Below are 20,685 nucleotides of genomic sequence, written 5' to 3' on the forward strand. Positions count from 1 at the left end.
GTGACAGCGGCGGGGGCCGGGGACAGGCAGGTGCCGCGGTGTCACCGCTGGCAGCACATTAAAGCCTCCGGGCTCGTACCGCCGCGCAGAGGGCGGCTATGACAGTGAATGACCGTCCTTCCCAAAATACCGGCCAGGTGACAACTCCTAGGCTGTAGGTAAGGTGCTTGTTGGGGTTTTTTCCACGTCACTTTCCACTTGGAGGCTGGTTAGGGAGGTGGCGTGAGGGACTGCTGGGAATGCTGAGGTGGAACCGTACCTGGAGGGAACGCGGGCAGCAGCAGAGCCCAAAACACGGGCTTGTTTTTCAACAGGAAAACTGCCCCTGTTATGACTTACTGTTTTCAGCTTGTAAGGTCAGATGTCTCTTCGGATTTATTTTTTTCCCTCCCAAATGGAATGATTTGAGGAAAACATGGCTTATCCCTTGCTGCGAGGAGTGACGCTGTGCATCGGAGCTGGGTTAAGGGCAGTGTTCTAGAAAACAGAGGAAACGCTGGTTGCTGTCCACAGCCTGTGGAACAGTGAATGTACAAATCTGTGCACTGGGAGTGATATAAAAACGGGCTAAAGACAAGACTGAATGAGTTTTCTGCACTAGTGAATGGGGACGTTGTGTGGACATGCTCCAAAAGTTTGAGCCAGCTTCAAATTCCAAGAGTATGACAAGGGAAAAGTTAGGGAATTTTTACTATAAGGCCTCTGTTTGTTTACAGCTAATTCACGACGAATATTGACGATTACCTGTAGGAAATGAAAGCCTTGAGTCCTTAATATCAGAGCAACGTCTCCACTTATCTCCCCCCATGGTAATTTATGACCTCGTGGAGCCCTTCTCTGGGCTCTCCAGCGAGAGGAATACAATACACTGGTATATATAGCAGTGAAACAGCTGATCTCAGTGGGGCAAGATTACAATTTTTTCCAGCACATGTAACTGTGGGGATTTATATTCCTTTTCTTCTTCTTCTTCTCTTCTTAGTGGTTTTATGCTTATTTTGGGGGATTATTTTTTTATCCTGGAGCTGAAGTAATTTGTCCATTTTAAAAAGCTTGCTAAATGAAACTCTCCCGGGTTTTGAGTTGATGGAAAGCCCAGGTTTTTAGATATCAAACACCTACCTGCAAAATAAATCAGGAGTCTGAGCAGCTCAGCTTGCCCTACCTTATCTTGCAGCTCATGTCATCCTGGCAATTAGCAGCCTTAATAGCAAATCTTGGGAAATCACCTCAAACAGAGACACACAGTCCTTGGCATTCTAATCCCAAATCTCAGTTGGATATTAAAAGCTCTGAATTCAAAACCCATTAGAGAAGAAATCAGGAGATTCGGTTTCAAAAGTTTCGTTTTAGACTTGAAAGTGAAACTTTCGTGCTTCCCTATGGTACAAGGAACTCTTGGCACAGATAGCTGGTTCTGGGGAATGGTACATTTAGCATTTTGACAGGGCACAAAACAGCAGGATCCAGGGATCTTTAGTTAAGATGATACATGGGAAATTACCTGGCTTAGGAGTAGTAGCTGTGTTTATCTGTAGATTTAGGCAAGTGGTAACCAATTACTATTTCCTTTAGTATTGACTGGGCTCTGGCATATAAAATAAGCCCAGTGATCATTGCACCTGAGCCAGACAGACTGTGTGACTTTTTACTGAACCCAAAATGCTCATACAGTTGTGGGGCAGTTCTAACAAATCCTAAATAATTTTATTTTAAGTTCAAGCTTTAATTTAGTTGAACTTTAACTTCGTAGTGTTTGGATTGTTAATGACTGCTCAGAACACAGTATTTTGGTGATTCAGCTTGTGACATACAATTTATTTTATCTCTTAAGGGAAAATCCACTCCAGGAAAGCCTCTATTCTGCAAGGCAAGGGTTCCATTCTATCCAGGAGCCCAGCCAGGAAAACTTTTGTGGCCTGTCACCTAGCTTTTACCAGCCACCTATCCAAAGCCAATTATCACCAACCAAAACCCAGGACAGCCGTGAAACCTCTCCCATGAGTGTCCCTAATCTCCCATCCGTTTCCTCTATGTGCCAACCAACCATGTTTAACTACGAACGTCCAAAACACTTTATCCAGTCTAAGAACGTGTGTCAAGGGCAACAGCAGCCTCCAGGACCTGCAGCCTCTACAGAGTCAAGCAGAGAAATCAAACAGTCCTCCATCCTCATCCAGCCTCGTAACCCCAGCGGGCAGAAATTCTCCTCCTCGTCATCGCTGAGCTCTTCAATCACGCTCTCCTCGCCTTCCTGTAGTGCCCCTAAGGAATCCACCTATCCCATCACACCTGCATCTGCACAGTCTCCTGCTAGCTCATCATCTGGCCAGAGGCTTCTACCCATGCCTAACCAATCCCCCGCAGCCTTCCTGTGCTCCGTGCTCCCCTCGCAGCCCGACTATAACAGCCCAGCTCCTTCTCCCGTGGAAGCTCAGTAAGTACACACAGCCTCTAACCTGCCCTGCTTCCCCCTGGAACGCATTTCAATGCTGGCCTGTCCCCCTGTCCCCTGAGCACCCCAAACCGACGCCCTGGTAAAGCTGTGCCCTGCACAGCTCCCGCTCTCTGCTGCTGTGCGCGGGTCGGGGTAGGAGGCTGAGTGCTTGCCCTTGTGTGGGAGTTAAACTGCACTGTGGGCATGTCACAGGCTGCTGGGTGAGTTTTCTGGAGCTGGTTTGAATTGTTTAGGTTGATTTGACAGAAATTTCTTATGGTTATTTAGAATAGAAGACAGGCACCCATCTCAAATTAATTTCTTTCCAAAAATGTGTCTTATGAATAGGGAGACGGGGAAGGCAGTAGTGTTCCCAACACAGCTTAGAGAGTCCTAGTAAGTCTCAGCAATATTTTCAGGTTTCACATCATGATGTGGATCTAAACTCACCTACAATACCCCTTTTATTAATCATACATGCAAAAGAAAGTCAGCCCCTTGAAAATGTCACCCCTTTAGACCAAAGAATAAATTCTTTCCTAAATATGTATTATATCATTTTGCCTTTGGGCTGCAATCCAAATATCTTCCAAGGTCAGTGAGATCTCAAAGGGAGCGGGGCCTTGCCTTCTCACCAACTTGTATTCCTGCCAATATCAGCTGGAGGTCCTGGGGAAAGTCAGGGTGGAATATGCACAAAGTGAGATATTGGAAAGTTGATAGGGGCAGGGGGTCCTGCTGACTTGGATATAAACCCAGGTTTAAGTGTCAGTTTGCATTCAGGAAATCAGAATATTTCTGTCTGTTTTCTGAATCCCAGCACTGAGGGAAGGGGAAAGGTAAGATGGGGTGGGTTATCTGGGGATCATTTCCTGAAGCCCTGCAGGAGTGTGGGGGCTTTGGGACGCTGCTGGGCTTTGTGTTTGTGGTGTGGGGTTGTTTGTTTCTATAGCAAAGAGCTTGGGTGCCTCTCTATGCTTTTCACATAAGCTGCTCTTAAATGCAGAGATCAATCTTAAAATGCAACACACAGTGAGTTGAGGAATTATTTTCCCAATTATGCTACTAATGGGCAAACAGGGACATGAGGTGTATTCATCTGTGGGGCAAATCACTCAGGTTTTAAAGTTATAACTCACATTAAGTCATTAAGTCCAAGCAGTGCTGGGAGTATTCTGGAGTTATAACCCTTCTACTCTAGTCTGGTCAGCAGAACAAATTCCCAAGCGACAGGAGGAAGAGGATTTGGAATAGAAATAATTTCTGAATACAAGTGCAGCACAGGAGACCCCACTGCAGATCACAAACCAGGTTAGAGCCTGTCAGCACAGAGTGCTGTGACCTCCAGCAGGCCTTTGCAACCCGTTGTGATGGCTGCTCCTCTTTTCCTGGCATCTTTCAGAGTCAGATGTGGTACCCAGCTCCGGGAGCTGAGTGTGTCCCGTGGCTGCGGATGGCAGGGTCAGGCTGGGAGGGGCCACTGCAGGATGCAGGGATGCTGTGTTGTGGGAGGACACTCAGTGATTTGGCTGCACCATGATGCTTCTTCCCCTTTAGGTTTTGATACTCAAAATTACCCAACTCGGCCTGTTCTCTCCCCAGATGCTTTGTGGGTTCATCTGAACCACAGTTCTCAGCAGGCAGGCTCACATTTTTGTGTGCATTCTGTGAAGCTGTAGCAAATAATCCAGCAGGCCTACAGGAATAACTTTGTTTTCTCTTCCTGTACGAGTAGTTACTCACAGCCCATGTATAACAAACAAGCCAGCATCAACTCTATGCAGAAGACATCAGACCAAGAAATTCGAGGAACAAAGGAGGCCCTCATTCAGGACTTGGAAAAGAAACTGCGATGCAAAGACAGCCTCCTGCAGAACGGCAACCAGGTAAGGACCAAAGAGCTCTCAGCAGGGCAGGCAGGCTGCAGAGATGCTGCAAACTGAGCAAAAAGCAGAAGGAAATGCAGGAGCAGCACTGCCCAAAGACCTTTACTCAGAACCTCAACAGATCCCACGAGAGCAAAAGCCATTAATGACGGAAATAATCTTTCAATGTGAAAGAAAAAGGAACATGTTTAGAGCTGTGGCACAAATTTGAACTCTCTTCTGGGGATCCTGTTGAACATCACATCCACAGAAAATTAAAAATCCAAGGAGAATATCTCAGTTCTCCAGACATGACTACAACCTGGTTTTCAACACTGGGGTTAATAAACATCTCAAAACCATTAGAACCTGAGGAAAAATTTGAATATTTGAAATTTCATTCTGTGGAGCACTACCAAATGGGGTATATTTTTTGTTTTATATGAACAGCAATAAATGAAAGAAATTATAGGAGCTTTTATGATAAAGCCTGTCTCCTATAAGAAGGCCTCTTAGTCTCAGTACTTATTTATTTATTCTGCAGAGGGCCACAGTAGAATCCCCCTTACTAAAAAATCAAAATGTGGGGGGAAAATTTGCTACCAGTAGCAGCTAGAGCAGGCAGGTTTGTAATGTAGGAACCTTTCTGCTGGCTGGAGGCAGGCTGGTAAAAGCCCAGTGTTTAAAGTTTCCATCTTCTTTCCCCTGAAGTATAAAGGAGGATTTTCATGATCATCAGTGAGAACAGGTTTGTGTCATATGTGTAATTTTAAATATTGAATGGACAAATAAATGGGTCAAATCTGACTGAATATGCCCCTAAACAGGAATGTCCTATGTGCTGTAGGAAAGCTTGTCATAGCAAGTCAGCTTTCCTTCCCATAGGAAGCCAGGCTAAAAATAAGTCTTATGCAATCACCACTGTGTCCTCCTCCCCTTGTCCTCCAATAAGTCTGAGCCAACTGGCCAATCTCAGCCACACTTGATACACACGTAAGGACCTCAGGGATATTCAGCTCTCACAGGTTTTGCCAAAGGTCTTGTGCTCTCTTCTAAAGAAAAGTCCCACGAGGCTCCCAAACCTTTCCCCACCCAGCAGCAGACACATGAACATCTGTACAGAGCAGAAATTCAGCCAGAGCTCGCCCTCGCATCACAAAATCCAAACCCAAGTGAAACACTGTGAGCAGCAAAGTGTCAGGTATTCTGGTGCTAACATACCTTTCTAAAGGAACCCAACTGACAGAGCTTGAGTTTAACTCTGCTCATTTTTATCCCTGTGTGCCACATCCGGATTGTAGGAGCTGACTGTGTCATGCCTGAAACGCGTCCTTGCCTCCTCCCCAGACAGCTCCCAGCATTTCACCCTGCAGATGTGCTGCCATAAACCCCCCCAGTGCTTTCAGGGGCAGTGGTGCTCCCCTCTGGCTGTGCCTGCCTCTGGTGTGGCTCTTGCCTTTTTGGGAGCATCCATCCAGCTCCACAGCTGAATGACTTGGGAAGTTTTCCCAGCCCCAACAGAAAGGTACCCTGGGACTTACTCTGGCTTCTGTGGATGATGCCATCAGCCACCCATAAATAATCCCAGCAGAGAAAGAGGAGGAGTGGAAGGCCACAGATGGCATTAGGGAGGCTTTGATGAACAGGCAGTTTAATCTTTTATGCATTTCAGTGCTGTATATATTGAGGCTGACTTCAGTTGGCATCACAGACTGCAAACCCTCTGGGCCAGACGTGGGGCTTCTGGTCAGCTCCTGCTTCCTTTGACAGCATCCTGAATTTGTGGCATATTAATGTGCTCTAACAAGCTGATCTGAAATAGTAAATGGACTTGTGACTAGAATTCCTCTCCACTCTGCTCTCAGCGACTGACTTATGAAGAGAGGATGGCTCGCAGGCTGCTCGGACCAGTGAATGCTGCCTCTGTGCTGGACACACAGGGTGAAGACAGCGTGCAGAACGCACAGGTAACTGGGCTCCTGCCTCTAGAGCAAGGATTTCCTGGGATTGTGCACTGCTTGCACCTGGGCGGGACAGAGATGGGGTTTATTTGGTGCCAGTGCAGGTGAGGGGTGGCTCTCAAAGGCAGAGCTCCCCGTGGCAGGGGTTTGGTGTTTTCACAGGGTCATGGCATAGGGGGAAAATTCAAGCACCATTCCCTTGCTGTGCCTGATCTGTAGGAATGACCTCTCCAGGGAGGAATTCCAACAGCTGCTGCCCAGCACAGCACCTAGTGCCTGTGACAGGCAGGGAGCAGCACCATGAGGGAGCCAGGTACCCTCTCCCAACAGCCTGAGTGCAGGCTTGGCCAGGACAACAAGATTTACACCTGCCACTGTCGGGAATAAGTGACATTGGCTTCAAGAGGTCGTGGCCTTGGGCCGGGATTGGTTGGGTTTTAGCCCTTGCAGGGGGCTGCAACCATTAAGAGAACGCAAAGCAGTTATTTCAGCAGCCCACATGCTGATAGACAAGAATCTATCACTACTGATTTTTTCCAAAGTGTTTTAGTTGGGGACTTGCATCATTTCTTGGTTATTCAGGCCAGTTAGAAGCTCTCTTTGGCGCTTCTGTGCTCAAAGTTAGTGGAAATGTCCGTGGTGTGGCACTGGGTACCTGTGCAGGAAAGAAAACACACCCCTGCTGAAAGCAGCAGAGAGGCAGGAGCAGGCACACACCTGCCAAAGAGCCCTCAGCAAAACTCCTGCGTGGAACAGACAGTTAAGATCACAGCAAAGGAGGAATACACAGTTTGAGCTATTTCTCCCCAACAATCACCTGGAAAGAGCAGGAAAGAAAGAAAAATCATGAATGACAGAGAGCAAGGAATCCTCATCTTTTGCAAAGGGTAAGGATATAGTCAGTCAAAACAGGATGACTGACAACTTTTCAGCAGGTGTGAAATGCTGCTTTAAAAATAGAACATTGGAAGCAGAGATTGGCTTATGTTTGGGACATCTTACTACCATTGTTCAGTCTTATTTTTAAATATTGTAGTCACTGATTCATTCAGCCTCCTGATTCCTCAGGAACTTAACTCAGTCCGTGTAACAGGTCATTAGAATCATCAGCAGCTTCACCTACAGCATAATTTCACAGGACAAGCAATGACTGTACAGAACTCGTGTTAATGAGCAGATACGGGCAATTGCCTTTGGACTCCACACGGAACCCAGCCCAGCAAAACCCTCATTGAACTTTAAACTGCCTCCTTGCTTGAAGTTTAAACCCAGGCTTAAATGTTCCACAGGACTGGGCTGCAGAGCTCAGAACCAAGCACTGGGATGGCTCAAGGCAAACACTCCAGAAATTTCCATGCAGCGTTTGCTCTCTCTGACTCCACTGCTAAAATGAGTCGCTGGCACCAAACTCTGTCGCGTTTTCCAAACATCCTGGCTCCTAACAGGAATCAATCCTGGGTACTTTAGCAGATTTAGCCATGTGATTTCAGAGTTGTCAGCGAGCTTAGCTGGTGCTGTGATCTAGAAAGAAAAGTATTTTCCAGCTCAGCATGTGTCCATCGCTGTGGTACCGTATTTAAGTGGGCACAATTCGTGGCTCCTGCCAGCGATTCCACTTCTATTCCTGCTGTGGGGAAGGACACTCTGTACTCAGCTCTCAGTTTAGATATTGCCAGGAGCTCTGCTCCTCTCTAACAAAGGTTATGGGCTGGCAGAAAACTTTGTGAGCCAGATAAAGCTGCTGCACCCATCACCTGGGCAGCAGTGAGAAGTTCTGCCATGGCAAAGCCCATGGCGAGCACAGAGTGTGTCAGGTCCTCATGCAGGTTCCTCTGCCTCCTGTCCCAAGGATTTTTGAAGTACATTCATTTTGTTATTCAGCAGCAGTCAGGAAATGAACTTAAAATGGCTCCTCATTCGGTCTACAGATAAATCTTTCTAAGTGAACTCACCTTTCCTCTTTCTCTTCCCAAGCACCAGAATGCAGAAAACATCAGGCTGCAGGTTCCTACAACACACGTCAGGTAAAGCAAAAACTTGTGCTGTGCTATTCTTTGAGATCTTATTTGAAACATTTCTAGAAAATGTTGGTTTAATCTCACTACTTATCACTTTTGCAAAAGTAGTAATTACTAAATTCACTCTCTTTCAACTAAAATGCTACCATTTGTGGATGGGTGATGATGCCTATGATCTTAATCCAGTGAATTCTAAGCATAGCATTAGAGGTTTAAAAACTCCTTGGGAACTGGGAAATGCAGCTCCCATGCACCTTGGAAAACATTCTTCGTATTCTAGAAGATTAATTTCTAGTCAAAGAAATGTCAATATTGAAATGAATATAAATTATGAAAATTAAACATGAAAATTCTCTTGTCAAGTCTTTTGGATATTAGGCCATAATGAAGGTTATTCTTGTGTGTTGCATTGAACAACCTGAGCAAGAAAAGTGACTGATCAAAAGTTGTGACTTACAGCTGAAAAACCAACCAGAACTGTTAGGTACCTAAAGGTGCTGAGGGACTCCAGCTGCAATCAGGGCTTTGCTACCACTTGTGCTACAGTAGCTTTTACACAATTAACTGTTCCTGTCCCATTTTCAGGAGCAGACCATCCTCCAGAGGCGACGATCGTGGACATGACTCAATCCAGGAGAAGTTTTTTCAGCCACGTTTTACACAAGTGCCTGAAGATGTAGTGATTGAGGAGGGGCGGTTCTGCAGGCTCGACTTCAAAGTAATGCCAACCTCTCCCTTCCATTCCACTGCCAACCTCTCCCTCCCATTCCACTGCCAACCTCTCCCTTCCAATTCCACTGCCAACTTCTCCCTTCCATTCCATTCCCTCTTGGGGTGTGGGGCATGGAGAGAGTCTCTGCAGTGCCTTTGCATTTTAATAAGCCAGAGCACTAAAGGCAGATGGTCCAGGGTCTCCCCAGGCTATGGAAACCAAGAAACAGGAGATGGCTAAATATTTCAGCATTTCCCCTCAGAAAATGTAAGTGGAATTAGCTGTATAAGATTATGATTAAAGCTAACTAGTGGTAAATATAGACCACTACAGAATGTCTCTAGACCTCCTTGGCAAGAATGACTATTAATGCCCAGCTGAAAAAAAGGCTTTTTGGCAGGGAACCTGGTGCTTTGCACAGGGACTCCACTGCTTCAGTGGACACACGTCCAGCGAGGTCTGTGCAGGACTCACCTCCCTTTAGTGAGTCTTCCCTGAGGTAACTGTACCCTTGCTGGAGCAGACAAGCAAGGGAACGCCCTAAATGGAAACAGAACTCAAGAATGGCCTAAAACTTCATGGCAGCTGTACCAACCCTGGGGTGAGAAAGGACCCTGTTTTCCCCCACAGGCTTGGGTTTTCCTAACGGCTGCCAGCCTCTTTTCTTCAGTAAACTCTGGCCAGACTTACACATGGCCTTTAGCAATCTTCCTCCAGGTTGCCCAAACTTCTGAATGCTGTGGAGGAGCTGGAGCATGCCTGCAGGACAGCTCACTTACAGCCATTATCAGTTATGAGTGTCAGCACTGCTGCAGTGACAGCCGTGGGAACCAAAGGCTGAACCCAAAAGCAGCATCTTGGGCCTGATCAAAGCCACCTGCAAGCAGGGAACAACAGGGAGCTGCAGGAACAGCATCCACTGTCTTGTAGCTAAAGCTCATCTTTCCACAGCGCTCCATGAGCCTTTCTGTGCAACATCTCATTAATACTCAGAACTAGGCAACACTGTACAGCTTTGCAGTGGAAACGTGGTTTGATCACCCATCAGCATCAAACTGCCTGTAGTGCTGGAGAGATTTTAGTATCTTAAAGGTGTTCAACTCTTCACTGCTCTCCTCTCCCTCACAGGTCAGTGGGCTCCCGACTCCAGATGTGATGTGGTACCAGAATGGAAGGATGGTTCACCAGGATCAGTTCCATAAAATGATAGTGTCAGAAAAGGGGTTCCACTCGTTTATTTTTGAAGCAGTTAAATCAGCTGATGCAGGGACGTACGAATGTGTGGCTGTCAACCGCGCAGGAGAGGCATCTTTCACAGTAAAAGTGGAAGTCATTGGTAAGACTGAGAGCACTGACAATTCCCTGGACACTCTGGGAAAGTCTCAGCAATCTACAGCTTTTCTCCCTGTGTTTGGGACATTAAACTAATCAGAAGCAGAGGTAGCACTCCGCATATCCAGTCTCAAACAATATAAATCAACTTATCTGTTCCAAGACTATTTTAATAACTACATCTAGGATGCAATATTTCCTCAAGCCACTTCTATTGGGATATTTAGATACAGTGAGACGTCCAGAATTTAATTTAATTGATGTTATTAATTTTCCAGGATTGATAACATATGTTAATTGACTCTCCTTCTAAAGTGGACTGTGTTCACCACACCCTTTAGCTCATGGGAACTGCCTGCAGGCAAAGGAGATGCAGTGAGGAACATGTGTCCTCCTGAATTTAGCAACCCGAAATCTTAAAAAACAAGCATGACATGAGCATTCCACACTTCCAGTAACTCCTCCTTATCTCTCCTCTTTAATTTAGCTAAAGAACATCACATGCCTCCAACTTTCATTTTCAAGCCACAGAGCAAAAAGGTTTTTGAAGGAGACACAGCCAGACTCGAATGCCAGATCTCTGCCATCCCAACTCCTCGGATTTACTGGAAAAGAAACAACGAAATGGTACAATATAATACAGACCGAATAAGGTATCCTACTGATCAGCTGGCCATTGGTGTGTTAGAAAACAGCAACCAGTATTTGCCAAATCAAATGTAAATGGGCTGGTCTCTGTAAGCAGCAGGCTGGAAAGCTGGATCCGCCCTCGTGTGTGACACAGGGGGCACAGGCCACGTGCTGAGAGCCTTGTTTTGAGGGCACAGAGGGAGAGGGCTCTGCCCAGGTGCTCCTCTGGGTGCCAGCAGCAGTAGAGGGTCCTTGGAGAAGCACAGCTTTAGGACTGAAATGCGCAGTGTGGGGCTACCCACCGATGCCACCTGCATGGTGCCAAGATGTGGATCATCTAACACAAATGCAGTGTTCATGTCTGAACAGTGTGCAGTGCCCTGCAAGGATTGTTCTGGGGCTTTCTCAGCTCCTCAGCATGTGGACTGACTCTGCTTTCTCTCCTTCCCCCTCAAAGCACTTAGGCATTAACACCTTGATTTTTCAGCTTGCTCCATGACAATACTGGAAGGATTTGCCTCCTGATCCATAATGCCACCAAGAAGGATGCTGGCTGGTACACCGTGTCTGCTGTCAACGGGGCAGGGGTGGCCACATGCCACGCCAGGCTAGAGGTTGCAAGTAAGTTCCAGGTCCCAGTGCCACAGAAAGTGCATCTTATATTCAGAACTGGCCCTCGACATTAATCTCCTGAAATTCAGACTGCCGGGAGGATTTTTTTCCTAGACAGAAAGTAACTATCCTGGGAAAAGCTCTTGTGTTTAGTACAGGACGCTGTGGAGTGTCCTTTTGCACTTTTAAAGACTACAATTTCCCTGACACCAAGCAAGAGGGTGAATATAAATCTCTGGTGTCTGAGATATGGGTTCGCCTGCTAAATTCTTCCCAAGGGCTTGCTGGTTTATATTGCAGATAAAAAGCAATGGGGTTGCTCTGCCATGGGTCTTTCTACACTCTGGGAAGGCACTGAAAGAGGCTTTTTCTCTCTCTTCCAGCACATACAAATAAGCCACTTCCAGCCCCAAAGCAGTTACGGGTTCGACCAACTTTTAGCAAGTATTTGGCACTTAATGGAAGAGGACTGGATGTGAAACAAGCTTTCTCACCAGAAGGGGAGTTTCAGCGTTTGGCTGAGCAGTCTGGACTGTATGAAAGTGATGAACTTTAACTGGAAATGAAGAGGAAAACCTCACACCCATAAGAGACAGTTACAACATAGATGCAGTTAACTGGTGATTGCTCTAATTAGCAAAATACCTACTTACATATTTTTACTTTGACTCTTGCACATTCAGCTGTTCTCGTTTTACCATGTTAGATTTTATTTATATGGTTTGGTGACTGTAACCATTACTGAGTATTGCATTTTAACTAGAAAGCCTAAGAAAGCAGGTTGATTAGTTTTAACAAGTGTGGGTGGGCTTAGTTCCACCTGGGCTTGGTTACATGCTAAGGTAGCTTGATTTGTACTGCTTCTCTAATATCACTCGTGATAATATCAGAAGTCTGTACTGTCTGAATACTAAAACCAAATAGAGTAGAGTGTTTTTATGAGAATAAATTAGAGGCAAATAAAATTTTAAATAACCAACATCAGCTGTGCCTCTTCCTTGCTTGTTCTGTTAAAAGCAGCTTTTGAGTGTCTGAAAAGCAGCTTTTTGAATATTTTGAATGGCATCAGCTGCAGCCTGGGAAAGATGGATTTTTATCCTACTAAGCTTTCCACTTGTCCCCTCTCCTGTGTATTCCCACTGTCATTTGTCATCTGACATATATCAAATATTTAGCATCAACTAAATGCCGACACCCTATTAACACTACACCGTGCCAGTGAGGCAGCATCCATATTTCTTCTCCTTGCACACTTGATCCAAAAGCTGCCCTCTATAATATGAATCATTAGGGCTATCATGTTTTCCCCCCTTTAATCAAGGAGTGATTGCAACTTATCCTTCTGTTGACTCTCAACAAGCTGTTGATTTGAGTCACCCAAGTGGTTTGTGTGCTGCTGTTCACAGACACCTTGTTCAAAAACTGTATTAAATACCATGGAATAAAACCAAAACTGGAGACTTTTCAACTGTACTTACTACAAGAAGATTTGTGGGGGTTGATCTAGCCTGACCTCCTCATCAAGGTGCACAGTCAGCAAACCTCTCAAGCATCTTCCAGAACAGAAAAAATGAGGCCTCAGTTTCACCCTGCACTGCTGTACCATTAAATAACCCCCCAAATCTGAACTGCATAACACTGACTATTAAATTCCCCCCAAAGTCCTGCAGCTCTACCACCACACCTCTCCTCTGGGCTGCCCAAGTGATGAAATACACTGAGATAACTCCCCTGTTGCACATTTGGAGATGGAGCTGATCACACGCAAGCCAGCACCCAGTTTGCCCACAAGCTCCACTGGAAGGTTGGAAAGTCTGCATCATTTCTCTGGCAGGTGTCTTTACACACAAGTCATGGAATACCTGAGGTGACTCACACTCTTCACCAGCAATCACAGTGTCAGCTGTGCCTCATTCAGCTGTACTCACTCCTTACTCCACACATCATCCACCCAAAAACGTCCCTGCTGTGGAAATGGCTCTCAATTCCCAGCAGCACAACTTAGCGACAAGTGGAAATGGCAGAGCAAGGTTAGAAGCTGCTGTCACCCTCTAAATTCAGCCTGTGAGCATCCCCCCCTTGCCCCTTCTCTCTGGTGACGTTCAGGGTGCTGAGCACAGACGTGAGCAAAGCCATGTCCCACCTCTGCCAGGAGCCCTCCTCTTCTGAGGATGACAGGAGCTGATTTCTGGAGGGCAAGGCTTTCCTTGTAAACATGTTTTCATGTAGAGAAACAAGTGAAGAAACTCCCAGTGTTAGTTCAGTTAGTTGTTAGAGCAACCTCGCCTCGTGGTTCCCCAAAACCATGAGCTAAATGTTGTGCTTTCAGCTCAGGAAAGGCAACCAACTCCTTCAAACGCATTTGGAGAAATTCTGGGTACAAACAATGCTGATACCCCTGAATAACCAGCCTAGGAAAACAACAGGCCAGCTAATTGAAGCATCACACACTCAACACAAGGAAAAAGTCTTCAATAAAAAATATTTTCATAATTTGCAAAGGGATCCCTGTTGGATGGACTCTGCTGGCACAAATGCTATTACAACACAACATTAACCCTCCTAAACAACAACAGCCATATTTACTATGAGAATTTGCTGCTGGGAGTAGCCCAGGTCCTCCAGCTGAAAGGAGGCAACAACACTGGATCCATCTCTCTGTAATTTCACACTCTTTTTAGCACACTTACAGCAAATGTCATTATTGAGCTGAAGACAGGTCTGACTCCAGTCTAAGGAATCAATCTGAGCAAGAAATCCTGTCTGAGCACAGAAATGTTTTGAAAGTGCCACGATCCTGCCGTCAGTAACAGCCATGAGTGCAATTAGCTGAGCTTTTCTCTTGTTTACATTGAGATAAAGCATGGATTTGGTTTTGTGCCAACATCAAAGATGGGTATTTGGCATGGGAAATCCATAGCAGAGACAGGAAGAACTGGAAAGAGCAAGCCCAGTTGAGCAAAGCACATGTTAGTGTTCCTATCTCCTCTATCGTCTCTGGAGGAATCAATTAAAGGGAGGCCTGAATTTGAATCATATATTGATAAATTGGAATCTGGCAAAAATACTCTGGAAATGCTCTGCTTCACACACTTCATTTAGCACTGATTTAACACAAGGAGAGACCACGTGAACATGCCAAAGTAACAATGAACTATGTAAACCAGAGTTATTTCATTTAAGGTAATGAAATAAGGCTTTAAAGTAATAAACTGCCTGGCCCATCTTGGGTGAAATCCAGATTAATAAGCAATTGTTGTTTTGTGAAGGTACTGAGCAACTAAATAAAGGCACTGGGAATATGCTAAGGCTGTGTATCTCCTGAGTACTTCATGTAAAGAAAAGAGTTTTTTCAAGGTCTGTCTTAAGTGGTCAGTTTTGCATGCAGAAGAACACAAGGACTAACAAGGATTACAAAATAAAAATTCAGGCTTACATCAGTTTCCATAAGCTGAGCTGCTTTGTTTTCCCATTTCTGAGAGATGGAAATACACCTCAGCCCCCTCATTATCCCCATGGAACTGGGATCTATGGGCTGGTACAGCAGTGGAGGACATGTCTTCACCTAAATCAAAGCAGGAGAGTGAGGAGAAGTTGATGTTTCTCAGGCAGAACAGCTGGCTCCCTAGAGGAACCAGAGCTGCATTAATCATACTGGTGTTTGTATTTCATAAACATAAATGTGTATGTATTTCTCAAGATGTAATGCTAATGTGAATCTCTTCTGGATAATCAGGTGAGCTCTCACCTTTACTACGTGTGAAATCCAATTTACTGAGGCATGATGCTTCCATAAAGACACGAGCAAAGGCTGGGCACCTCAGGCATACGCAGCCACTTTTCCTCAGGTAGCAGCTGGCAAGACAGTAATTCATTAAAAATGCAGGAATCAGTTAGATCAGGGAGCAGACCCAGATCCATCCTTCCCATTTTTTGGCAATAGTTGGTGTCTGGTCTGAACACTGGTTGCTGCTGGCTGTTGGAAAAGATTTCTCAGCCTTTTCAAGGCCAAAGACTGTATTATTAGTCCTTGTTATTAGCAATATTAGACAATTAAGGCCTGAGATGATTCAAAAGGATTGTATTTATCACCAGCCCCCAGTTTTTCCCTGACACTGAGGCTGCTCTCAGCTCCCCACACCCTCCTACGTGAAGTCCATCAGGTCAGTCACACGGCGTGACGAGCTCCTGTGGCCTTGACAAGTCTCATGTTGCCTCTTTGTCATTGCACCCGTAATCTAGGGAGCTACAAAGACAGTAAAACTGAGCAAAGTGCTTCACAAGTGCCCAGAATTGCTGCATTTGCTGCTATGGGGGTGAGTTACCCCATGACTTTCCCCTCTGCGTTTGCCAGCCCTGGCTAAAGAGGCAGGAGCGTGTGTGCCTGGTTAGACTCAGTCTAACCTGTCCTACCCTGAGGAGGCTGCACAGACCGGGGTCCAGGGCCCCTTTCTGGCCTTGCTGTGGCTCTGAGTCCTCCCCACTCATTATCCATCCTGTTTGTTTTAGCCTGAACCCTGGCAGAGCAGGGAGGTGCTGGAGCCCAGCAGAGCTGGCACAGTAAAACTGGGATGTGTGGGGCACATGTGTGACAGCACATGTGCCAGAGCTGCCACAGCACAAATACAAGAGGTTTGGCCAGAAAAGTCTCATATATACAGCTTATGACAAAACATCCAGCAAGCTCAGGTTCTTCAAATCTAACCAAGGGCCTTTTGAAGCCAATCGAGTCTTCCCTGTGCAGAATGACAGCCTGAAGAGAGGGCAGGGAGCTGGGCTGGAGTCTCCCCGGCCCTGCTTTCACTCAGGATCCATCCTTGCCCTTGCCTCCCACCCTGGAGGAGGGTTCCTGCTAAAGGAAGAGCTGCTGGCTGATGCCCATGTCTCTCCAGATCGCTGTTTCCCTGCATCCCGGTAAGTTCTTTACAACAACATGTTGTAAACATGCTGTCAACATCTTCCTTCCCTGGATAAAATATTGGCTCAGCTTCCCTTTCTCTGTACTCAGGAATCACAGTGTTCCTCAGCACAGCAGAGATGTTCACTTTTACCTTTTCATGGGTGAGTTGCAAAGGTGCAGCTCAAAGGGAGAATTCTGTTTATAAGATTCCAGAGGGGTTTGAAATTACCTCCCCCTCATGAACATGGGTCATGCAAATTCCAAGCTCGTCTAAAAAAAAATTTTGCACGTGGGCAGCTGTCTCCATTGGAGCAGCTGGGAAATCACCACAGGCAGAGAGCCTCCCTAAACTCAGCCTTTTCCTAGACCCAGTGTTAGCCAGGTACAACCTCTACAGAGAGCCTGGCTGAAAGAGAGGAAGGCAGTCATAGCTTTGTAGCCAAAAGCCATGGAAAAAGCAGCTAGTTCTTAACTGCAGAAGGAGGCAAAATGCTCTGACCTTGATTCAGGACTGCCTTCACACCTAATTCAATTGCATTTTTATTTGCAAATACATATGCTGACCTCTGGACAGAGAGTGCAAACTTCTCCAAAATTAGGAACTACCTCTGTTCCTAACCAGGTGCTCTGGGGCCAAACCAATGGAGACAGTGCTGAGGAAAAGGTAGGCTTTATTCTTTCCTGTAATCTTAGAAACTGCTGGTTGCATTTTGGAGATTGAAGAATACAAAAGGAGTCACAGTTGCCCCCACTGTGACTTACAAAAGCTATTTCTCCACAGGATACTGTTTTTAACATCATAGGAATAGTAGAAGCTAAGCCTATAAATAAAGAAAAATCACCAATTATGCCCATAAAGTCAAATGAAAGCTTGTTCAGGCCAGGCCATACATTGCAGCAGCAGAATTGGGAACAGGGATCAGTGAGTTTTAGTGATTGTATAAAGCTGTGAGCTGGACATTTCCCCACATGTTAACCAGAAACAGATGTATGGAAAACAAACAAGTTTCACAGCAATCTATTGGGTCACAGGCTGCATCTACAGCAAGAAGAAATATTACTGCAACTTCCCCTTGCTTTGCTAAAAGGTTTCCAACAGTCTTTGTTCCAGTTCCATCTGGGGTAAGTCTGGGTCTGTATGACATATTTTTATTTTAAAATCACTTCTGCAAGAAGAAAGGGAAAAGCCCCCAGGCTGCCTGTAAACATTACTGCACAACAATCCCTGCCATCTCTCTCCAATCTGAAAAAAAAAGTGTATTTCTATATCCTGTCTTTTTGGAAGGGCCAGAAGGAAAGTCTACTCTCAGCCAGATGTAGAACATTTTTCCCCACAAATCTCCATGAATCTCTTCCTACAGGAGTGGTTGTGGTACTGCTGTCCCAGTCAGCCATGCTAGCTTTGTTTGAGGACTTTTTTTTTTTTTTTTAATCCCTCTGGTGTTGAATTTGGACTTATCAAAGCTACAGGAATGGAAGGAAGAGACTCAGCCACAGCTCAGAGCGACATCTCCAGTGCAGCACTCCAGCAGGGAGTGGCAGTCTGCTCCTGCAGATGTTGTTCCCATCCCCAGGCAGCTGCAGCCCTTGCTGAAACCTCACTGAGCGATGGCCCGAGAGGCAGAAGAACTGCTCAAAGTCAGTGATTTTAAAATACTTTAAGTGCTTTTATACTGGCTGACAGCTGCTGCCCTCGGGGAGGGAAGGATTTAGTAGAGCTTCAGGAAAGAGGGCACAGCAAAATGTCTGAGCTCAGCTGGTAACAGACTGGTCACACAGTTTAATTAAAACCAACTACACCCCTTTTTTTTTTTTTTTTCCTATTTCTGTACAAGAGGAGCAGGACTGTCAATAAATGTATGAACAACCTTCTGGGTCTTTTCTGTGAACCTTCCAGGTGCTGTTCTGAGAAGAACTGCCCAGGCCTGCTGCAGCTACAAATGCCTGAATGACATCAGCTCCTGTGCCTTGCTTGGGGCAGCTCTGCGACTCAGCTGAGGGACCGAGGGGCAGTCCCGAGCCTGGCAGCATCCCGGGCCGGCTGCCTCACATCAGCCCCGACCCTTGCTCCGTTCATGCAGCAGCTGCCGAGGTTAATGCTGATCTCTCAGCAATTCCTACCGCGGCTATCTGTTACCGTCAGAGAAGAAAGGATCCAGTTCAGCTTTCAGGAAATGCCCGAATCTCTTTGCTCGGCTCTGGAGCTCACAGCTGCCGGCACCAGAGGGCGCTTCGCTCCATCCTCGCACCAGCCGCAATTCCGGGAACATCCTTTTTATTCCTCAATCCCTTTATTCCCGCAGCCCTAGGACAGGTTACGTGCAGGCCAGAGGCTGGGCACCCCAGGCAGTCGCTGCTGTCCTTTTATCGCTGGGATTCAGCTGCAGCAGGAGGAAAACGTGTCCAGGCGCCATCGGGACAGTGCCACGGGACAGTGCCAGCACCGGGACGCAGCCCCCGCCGCACCCCCAGTCCCTGCCCAGGCCAGTTCTGCTGCTGCACAGCTCTGCTCCTGCATGGCACACAGCCCCAAAGCCCCCGAATCTTAGACGAATCCTACAAGGAGCTGTGTTTCAAAGCATATGTCCTGCATCATCACGCTGCGACGTGGGCTCTGCTCTCCCTGTGCCTAATCCCAGTGTGGAGGAGCAGGGTCACGAAGGGAGCAGAGGCATTCCAAGGCTCCCAGGAGGGGATTTCCAGCCCAACAGCACAGCCAGGGAACACAGGGCACACAGCAGCCCGGCCGGGGTCACTGATTTTGTACTTTGGCCTCTTGGCCAAGCCAAGCCATCCACTCTCCTCTAAGAGGACCAGTTTTAAAAACTAAACCCCTATTCCCTTCCCCTCCAAAGCGATCTTGTTGCCAGGCAGTAGCCCAGGACACTTGTCCCAGAACACAGAGGTCACTGGTGATTTGTTTATCCAGATTACTCAATAGCCTGACAGCAGAAAAGCAGGTGTGCGGCACCTTTGACATCTCCAACCTTTCCTCCTCCTGGCAGCCCTCTCCTACAGAGCCTCAATACCTTTGGACACATTTCCTCTCCCAGAACTTCCCAAAACAGCTTTCAAGCTCTCCTCAACCTCACCCCACTCCCCTGGGGCACAGACACCCTCTCCACACCGTGCCTGGCTTTTCCCAGCAAGCTCTGTGCCCTGCAGTGACACAACAGCTCAGGCAAATCTCTGAATAGTGAAAGCCTGGAAAACTCTGGACTTGCCTTGTCTCTGAACTGGTTCTCCAGTAATAGATTTTCCGAATATAACTGAGCTCAAAAACATGCTTCTCCATTTTAGCTAATAGTGTTCAACACAGTTATTTTCCTCATTAAAATCTTAGTTCAATACACATCGATTCACAGCAGCTCCCACTAAACCATCTTTGAGGGAATTTTTTTTCCTTATTAGCATCCTGATCACAGTAAGCTTCATTGAATAAATAATGATTTAAGGAAAACTGGGGGATTGTAGAACAGATCAGTAGGAACCTTGTTCATTCTTCAGGCCAATGTCCCAAGAATTTCCTTCCCGTTTTCAGAGAAAGGCCACGCGATCAGAGGGAAGAATATTCTGTCCCAACCCAAAGAACGTGCCCAAGGCTGCCTTCCACCTCCTCTCCCTCACTCGCTCCTTCAACTTGCTGGTTTCCTGTTCCCATTTACCTGCAGTGCAGAGTCTTCACCTTCAGGAGTTCTTCAGCCCCTGCCACACCTCAGGCTGGAGAGAGGTGGATTTTCACAGAACACAAGAGTCAGCTTGAAAGACCTTGACCACTTTCTGTGAACTCTCAACACACTCTGAAGGCTGTTTGGTTGTGTACAGCAGTGTGCAAGAGCAGTGTTTCCTGGCCACAAACAGCAGTAACTGCTGCAGTACCGACTCCAGGGATGAGAGATCCTCATGGATACAGATTCACAACCCATGTGCTCATCTGGGGGCAGTGAATGAAGTGTCCCAGTGGTGGCTCCCTGCACCCACCCCGCTGCTGCTGGGGCAGGAGCCATCTTCCGCTGTGCTGCGTGTCACTCCCAGCAGGAGCTGAAGCCCAGCCGGCACCACGACCCAAAGCTGTCAGCCCAGGAGCTGGGCCCCTCTCCCGCACGGGCACAACACGGCTCCCGGGGATGCAGTTTCACCCGGGCCACCACCAGGGCACATCGTGGAATTCAGACCCTCCTCACAACACCCTGCAGCTACAAACAGGAGCAGCAAAGG

General features: G+C 46.7%; 1 protein-coding gene across 4 annotated transcripts; it reads left to right on the forward strand.

Moving 5' to 3' along the window:
- Window positions 1-12,551, forward strand: MYOT (myotilin). Of its 4 annotated transcripts, XM_038150433.1 has the most exons (10): window positions 1-158; window positions 1,835-2,437; window positions 4,173-4,323; window positions 6,168-6,269; window positions 8,238-8,287; window positions 8,867-8,999; window positions 10,122-10,329; window positions 10,813-10,978; window positions 11,443-11,576; window positions 11,951-12,551. In XM_038150433.1, exons 2-10 carry the CDS (start codon window positions 2,001-2,003, stop codon window positions 12,121-12,123), a joined length of 1,554 nt encoding a protein of 517 aa, XP_038006361.1. In that variant the 5' UTR covers window positions 1-158; window positions 1,835-2,000; the 3' UTR covers window positions 12,124-12,551. The 4 variants fall into 4 exon arrangements, with proteins under 4 accessions (XP_038006361.1, XP_038006363.1, XP_038006362.1 ...); XM_038150435.1 differs by lacking the exon at window positions 1,835-2,437; XM_038150434.1 differs by lacking the exons at window positions 1-158; window positions 1,835-2,437 and adding an exon at window positions 2,634-2,658.
- Window positions 12,552-20,685: the final 8,134 nt, after the last annotated feature.

Source organism: Motacilla alba, chromosome 13, assembly GCF_015832195.1.
Source record: "Motacilla alba alba isolate MOTALB_02 chromosome 13, Motacilla_alba_V1.0_pri, whole genome shotgun sequence".
In the NCBI taxonomy this organism is placed as follows: Eukaryota; Metazoa; Chordata; class Aves; order Passeriformes; family Motacillidae; genus Motacilla; species Motacilla alba.

Excerpts from the sequence above, each read along its gene's own strand:
- MYOT (XM_038150433.1), top strand. The coding sequence starts at position 2,001 with ATGAGTGTCCCTAATCTCCCATCCGTTTCCTCTATGTGCCAACCAACC. Across the intron at positions 10,330-10,812 it reads AGTAAAAGTGGAAGTCATTG|CTAAAGAACATCACATGCCT; the intron begins GTAAGACTGAGA and ends TCTTTAATTTAG. Across the intron at positions 11,577-11,950 it reads CGCCAGGCTAGAGGTTGCAA|CACATACAAATAAGCCACTT; the intron begins GTAAGTTCCAGG and ends TCTCTCTTCCAG.